This window comes from Montipora capricornis, chromosome 8 (assembly GCF_036669925.1).
Source record: "Montipora capricornis isolate CH-2021 chromosome 8, ASM3666992v2, whole genome shotgun sequence".
Taxonomy (NCBI): Eukaryota; Metazoa; Cnidaria; class Anthozoa; order Scleractinia; family Acroporidae; genus Montipora; species Montipora capricornis.
Genome location: NC_090890.1, coordinates 38,725,212 through 38,732,520, shown reverse-complemented (window position 1 = coordinate 38,732,520; position 7,309 = coordinate 38,725,212). Strand labels below are relative to the sequence as shown.

The following is a 7,309-nucleotide window of genomic DNA, read 5'->3' as shown; positions in this document are numbered from 1 at the left end:
AACGACAACAAAGTTAAGAATACAACAACAAAGCATAGAAGTGAGAAAAGCGAAGCGAATGAGAACACTTACGATATGTTAAAAAATACTAAAATTTTAAATGTTGAAAATGACATTGGAGCAGTCTAGACGGCGTCACTTTTTATTGTTTTTTTTATTTTAAGTAAACAAACAAAAACAATAAACCCTTGGCAACCTGTGTGGCTACACATATTTTATGCCTACAAATTAAACAAAGGAAGTTTACAAACAAAAGAAATGTGTTCAAGGTCATTTCCTTTCTACAGAGCGAGATGTCAAAAACGCGGACCTTTGTATGTTCAATAAGCCCGTTATTGGCCGCGCCAGAGCATACCCCATAACTCCGATCCCACAAATGTGCATTTCGTCTTTTGTGCAAAATCTGGCGAGTTAGATCATGCAAATACAACGGTCTTATTATTTCATGACGAAAGCAAACTAAGAACACAATGAAACCATGAATACGAGTTATCACAATTTATGCACTGTTTATAAACAAGAAATTCCGACAGACAAGTAAGCAAATATTGTGTCAAGTTTTCGGCGAAAGCTGAGCTGACTACTCATATTCCGAATTCTTCTGAAATGCACGGACCTTCATGCGGAAATTCAACTGGTTATGTCGATTGCGGATAGATTTACGCTTGTTTGACAGGTATCAGAGGGAGGTGACATGACAAAATACTTACGAATGTTATGATGAAGAAAATGGAACCCAACATCCTTATGCCTGATGAATAACGCTTTTCTAGGTACTGAAATAAAAGAAAAATAAATTAAACATCTAGTTTTTTTAGCTACAAGACGAGGAATCGTGTTAAAACGCTTTGTTCGACGCCAAGACGATGAAATCCAAGAGGTCTTCGTTTATAGAAATGGCCGCCTCAAACAACAAAAGGAAGACCCTCGCTCGACCTTTAAAAAACAATCTTTTGGGTGGGCTTCAAGCGTGTTAGCGAGGGTCTTCGTTTAAAGTTCAAGGGGGCCATTTCTATAAAATGAAGACCCCTTGGATTTCATTACCATAACGTCGAACAAAGAATATTTCCTCATCTTGTAGTTTAAACAGTTTTAAAATTGGTTGAGATTGAGATTCTTGTCTTTGGCCTTCGGTCTTAAGTCGTTTTGTAGACATCCTTATGGTCAAAGGTAAAGATGCAACCTCAGGGTTAACTTAATAATGAATAATTCTGTCCGCAATGATGTATCTGGGAAATAGGGATGACCGATCGATAAAAGTGGATTAACGACGAGTTGAGTCGCAAAGAATCACGCCTAAATATCTGCTGGGATTAGGACGCTTTAATTAAGCTGGTCAACGAAACTTGCTTGTCATGTGTCGCCTTCTCACATGTTCAGGAAGGTCCGTACTTAGAAACGGCTTCAAAACGCCGCCAAAAAATACCAGCTGGTTTAAATGTGGAAAACAATCGTGTAGCCGGCACCATGATAACATGCCTTTAGTTCGTTGGGAGCAACTATAGAAGACAGGGCCATTTTTGAAGAAGTATTACTGCAGTGGCTCCACGGCTTGTCAGTAAAAGTCAATGTTTAAGGAAGGAATAAGGTTTATCATTGAGTGAAATTTAATGTTTGAAAAACGAGTAAGGTATAACTTTGAGTAACTCGGCAGCTCCGCGGCTCGTCAGTTGACTACCAAGCCGATAAGCTACTGAAAAAGTACTTGTTTCAAAAGCGGTCCTGTATTCTACAGTTAGTCGTCCCTTACTTTTCCGTACTTTATTTGTGAGAAACAACACGCGGAAGGTCTGTCAGAGGAGAATTTAAGGCTGATTTTGATCTTTGACCCAAGCATAAGCAGTATTTATAACTTGAGCAACATACGGAAACTACCAGATTTGACGTTTCCGAGTCTGTTACTTGTGCTATCTATACGTTAGGCGGTCTGTCCTTTTTTTCTCCTTTTACAGTCGAACGCGACTCCTAGCTAATTTTGGATAGATTGGTCCGAGACGAGGGGCAGACACGAATAAAGAGTTGTCGTCAACATATTTTCCTCCTACGCAGACGGAAAGCCTCTCCCGTGGAAGAGTGTCACAACGTGACGCACAACGCGACCCACGTGAGCACGCAGCGTCAGCATACCGCGGTGAGTTCCTGATTATCTTCCTTTTCCTCCTTGCGGCTACTAACGATTGATTTTAAGGATACTTCAGTCACATATAACGCGCTGAAGAATTTCGAAAGGGAGGAGTTCTTTCTAAATTAAATTTAGTGGAGCTCGTGTGAATTGTGACCGAAATTTATTAGAGATATGTTGAGTAGGTTGTGATGTCCAGGCTTGCACCGGACTTGATTCATGATTATGATTATGAATTACATCAAAGACACATTTTTAACGATTATCCACTATGCACTGTATACTATAATTTCCCCTTCCCAGTACTTTTTTATTGGAGGGAGAGGGGGTGACCGTCGGTGCTCAAAAAGACTTAAGACAAAAAGAGCTTTCATGCGCTTTAATCTTGTCACATTCGATACTCAGAATATCTTATAATGTTGTGTGAATGGATTTATTACGCTTGAGAAGAGCCCTATCTAATTTGTGAGACACTAAGTTTTAATTTGAAGTCACAAATCAGAGTGATTTTGTGGAACACCAAGTATCTGAACTTCGTTTAATAACCGTTACGTCTTTTCATTCCGCACAGTGCAACAAAAAAAAAAAAAAAAGCAACTTCATTCATGTGAGCAACGATATAACAACATTATGTTGTTTCCCTACTTACTCCTATGAGAACGATTCCATGAAAAGTATTTCCAGTATTTTAGAGGCAGATGGAGTGCTCCGAAATTTAACATTTCAGCATAAGAATGTGGAGGAAACTTAACTGAGATGCTAGTGCGAGATATGTCCATGTTCGTCTGGCCAAAACATTGCATTTTTAATTCATTGATTGTACTGATAACCAAAGTTTTGCATATTCATTTATTATATTGCCCTATTTAAGACAATCAAGAAGTCACCTTATGAAAAAAGATTAAGCCTTGAATGAGTTCTTATTGTTTTTGAGTCAGTTCAATCTTATTTGCCCTTATAACAGCAATCTTTGCAAACGTTAAAATAATTCCAAAACCGAGAGCCAAAATCTCAAAGGTTCAAATAATCTCTAGAATTCTATCGGTTTACGTTTACGTACTTTGCGTATTGATTTTAATTCTATGCATGACTAATTCCGAGATCATTTTGGCTATGACGGATAACTTAACAAAGCCGGTTTGGGCTTTAAGTTTTAAGTAAGTTGTCTTGCACTCGGCCTACAAACAGAGCACAAGGGATTACTAGGCCCCAGTTGCACAAACGATGGATATGGATAAGTCATAGCGAAACTGATTGCGCTATCCAGTTGCTAGTACGGTGGATAGCGTTATCGGCCCACCGTTTGAAGAACTATAGGGCCACTGAGCTCGTCAGACTTCTTTTTTAATTAATAAGTATCTTACCTCATGAACACAAGTCATTTCGATGCGTCTAAACATTGGAATGAATACAGTGCTGACCACGACACAAATCATGAAATAGCCGACAATGGTCATACTAAACTGGGTCCCGTAAAGGTATATCTCTGCTGGAATGCCGAGGAGTGTTACTGCCGATAGGAATGACAGCATTATCGATATGGATACTGGCAAGAAGTTCATCCCTCGATTCGCCAATAGGTATTCTGCAGTAGTATTCTGTTTTCCACCTCTACAAGCGTACCATATTCCAATTAGTGCTGAGACTAACAACATCGCCGAGAAGACCAAATAGTCGACTACGCCGAAACGATCTTGGGCCATTTTGCTGGTGAATTTAACGATTCACTTTTGAAGTACAACCTGTAGTTGGTGGTTAGAGGTCCTGTAATGAAAGAAATGCACGCCCCAGGGTTGTTTTAAGAAGCTGGAAATAGTAGGCGTCGTTAGAGACAACTTCAGTGGCCAATATTGTATAACAAAAAAAAAAATACAATGAGACTAATTTAAATTAACATTCACACGTACTGGTTTGCTTTGTTTAACAGCCCCTTTAAGACATAAAAATTAACATACCCCACTGCGTATTGCAATCTAATGAGTCCGCAATCCGGAATGCCGAAGTACCGAAAACTCAAAATCCACAATTTAGAAACGAAAAATTTTCCAAGAGTGATTCACACAAACTTCCTCCACCTGGCGAGGTCCGGTGTGCAGAGCCTCCATTATATCGAAGAGAAAATTTAGATTCGGGGTAAATTTTATTTGTGGTGGTCATGGCATTACCAGTGCGCTAAATTAACCCCAATGCACAATATGATTAACTTCCTGAGAGCTAGTCACGAAATATTGATTCAGGACTGTTTGCTTTTTTTTTTTTTTTTTTTTCAATGTATTTGAGTTCAGCTATGAAGTGACTGATGCAAACTGCGATCGCAAAAAACCAAAATGGAGACAAAGTCGTAAGGTTCCTTTTTCTCTGTTCCGACCGATATGAATGAAGAAGGTAACGACTTTGTAAAACATTCTTTTAACTTTAATTTAATCTGAAATATAAACATTGGATTAATTTTGCCCTTACAGATTTCAGTTTCAATTGCAATTCACAAAAGGTTAAACGTGACGCTCTTCCGCACAAGAGGCTTTCTATCCTCGTGGGAGGAAAATACTCTCTACTCGTTTCTTCCCCGTCCTACTACTCCGGCGACTTTTCTGCAGTTAAACTGATTTTCTCAAAATTTTTCTTCAAAAAGTTTCTAAAGATCGAACAAAAATTTATTTTTCAACTGGGCACACTCTATCCACACGGAATCAATGAACGCCTCTCATTCCATTAATCTATTTACAAATTCACGTCACCCTATTTCTACCAATAGCAAGCTCCTCCGCACACATATAAACCTACAACAACCACAATTCCTCTATTCGCTCCGACGAAGGGCTAACGCTTGAAACGTCAGCTTTCCAAATCTTTCACGGTGGCTATTTGACCTTTATCAACTCGTTTGATAAAACAAAAAACTGATTTTCTCAGTTTTGTTTGTTTGTTTTCTTTTTTTACTGCGACCAACCGACTTCAAATAAGGTAAACAGATGAAAAAAGGGACGGAGGAGTAATGAAGCTGAACGAAATTTTTCTTTATTAATTTCAGCGAATGAACTTTTGGAGCTGTGCCGCCGGAACAAGTAATCCAATAATGTTAGAAATGCTGGCTAGGCCAGGGCCTGATCATCATGATTCATTGCCTGGGGTTCATGTTGATAAGCTTTGATATAGTGGAGCTTTAAAATTCACAAAAATTTGTAAGATAAAAATGTATTTTATTATTTTATGGATTTTAGTATTCCTACATCACGCAATTCCTTTTGGAATAATACCTTGGTGTTTCAGTAACATTTACTGACGCCCCAACAATTCGCGTTTAACTTTATTTTTAAAAAACAGCAACAACAACCAATTGTACTCTTGTACTGTCAACCTATTTCAACATTCTTACCTTCAAAAGTTGTCTTTTTCGTTCGAAAAACACGATCCTCGAAGGATTCTGACCGTGAAAAACAGATTCTGTTGGGGAAACGTGAACTGAGGAGTTACAATCCATTCAATTCATAATCCACGTCAACATCAAGGTACCCCGAACAAATACGGCAAAAGTGCTGGAACCGGCTGGCACTGAAGATCGTGTTCAGCATATGCAATATTGGCAAACATGTCTGTACTTGCATGTTCAACAATTCAGTAGCTTATTTTGTCAATATTAGCTACTCCTCAAGTGAACATGACCGCAACTGAATCGTATAAACGCACACAAAATTTGCATAATCGTTGCTGAAAGAAATTCGATCGAACCACCGCGAGGCGACCATGCATCCAAAAGTTCTTCTCCACGAGGTCGCTTAGAGGTAGCGGCCAAGGAGCCGGTAGGGCGAAAAACGAATTAATTTGGACAAAATTGGCGAACTGAACGTGCTCCAGGTTAATATTTTTAAAAATTATATATAAAAAAAAAAATCAAAAATCACGGTTTTGTCTTCAAGCTCACTTTTTCTAAAGAAAATTTCATACAAAAACTATAGTCTGGGCTTTTACATGCTTGAAAAGCTCTTTTATTATGCATTAATTTGATGTAAAATTTGTGAGGTATTGCTTCACAAGTGACCCAGTTTTAATTAGTAGTGAAATACTTTTGTTGTCTAGTAAATGTGTTTATAACTAAGAGAATTACGATTGTCCTGGCCGGTGAGTGGGGTCATGAGATGCGACCGACGTTTCAAGACAACTTGCCACTCAAAATAGTCCCGCACTGTGCTATTTTGGGTGACATTGACAGACGTCTGAGGACTACGCCCACCCGGACAATCGTACTTCATGTTCGGACGATGATATCTTAACTTACTAAACTCATGCATTTATTTCTAGATTGAACGTCTTACCTGAAACTACATCAAGACCCTGAAACAGCGAATCTATATACAAACGAAACTAAACTGTCGGAATATGATTCTTGTGAAAATTTAAAATGCTTATGAAATTACTCATTCTTTAGTCAATCGGAAACGCGCGTTCGATTGACCGTATTCCGCAATAGGAATACATGGAATATAAGTTAAAAATCCTTCGTTTTTACGGAGATTCACATTAAAATTGTCAAACATGTGCTAAAATGCTATTTAAAATATATTTTGATTATCGTTGCTGCTTCAAAACGTGCCAAACATACCGCTTTAATCATCACTCCACGTATTCTTATTCCGGATTAGGGTCAATCGAACGCGCCCTAAACTAACGTTCACGAACGATGGAAAAAACTTTTAACATAATTATTAGCCTCTCAGTTTTATAACGAACGATAGTAGTAAAAACTTAATCATTTATTCGGAAAATTAAACGAGACGTACCTGTAAGTTGAAGTTTGATTGAGATTCTATCTCATGACGATTGAGATCACATGAGATAGCGCGGCGCATACGTAAGTCATAATTAAAAGCCACAGGGTGCATCTGAAATAGTATGCAGTATCAATACCGCAAAGTCTAAGAGTGTCCTTAGTCCACCTAGAAACCATGTCCCTAGATACAGGTTTATGGGGCCTAACATAACTAATAAACAATTTTGTTGCGTTATTACGCAAAGTGTTGGTCTTGTTGATGTATGTGGCTTTCAAACAAGTCAAAGGGCAAATTGTACTGTCTGGCTCATAGGCAGCAATGTCAATCCTCGCATGTGGGCTTCTGGGGGTACTGGTCTTGATATGCTCAGCGACGTCAAAGAAATAAGTATCCTCGTCCATGGTAAGATGCTGTAGAT

General features: G+C 38.5%; 1 protein-coding gene across 4 annotated transcripts in view; it reads right to left on the bottom strand.

The window, feature by feature from the left end:
* The window catches only part of LOC138059473 (sodium-coupled monocarboxylate transporter 1-like), a 28,436-nt gene extending 21,396 nt beyond the window's left edge, over window positions 1-7,040 (bottom strand). The window contains exons 1-4 of one of the 4 annotated variants that reach the window (XM_068905099.1): window positions 6,901-6,970; window positions 5,499-5,566; window positions 3,487-3,886; window positions 711-776 (exon numbers count right to left, since the gene is read on the bottom strand). In XM_068905099.1, the coding sequence (XP_068761200.1) occupies window positions 711-776; window positions 3,487-3,825 (405 nt within the window). In that variant the 5' untranslated portion in view covers window positions 3,826-3,886; window positions 5,499-5,566; window positions 6,901-6,970. Of the gene's footprint in view, window positions 1-710; window positions 777-3,486; window positions 3,887-4,077; window positions 4,097-5,498; window positions 5,639-6,900 lie in introns of those variants that run through there. The other 3 variants (XM_068905100.1, XM_068905098.1, XM_068905101.1) reach the window with 3 other exon arrangements.
* Window positions 7,041-7,309: the final 269 nt, after the last annotated feature.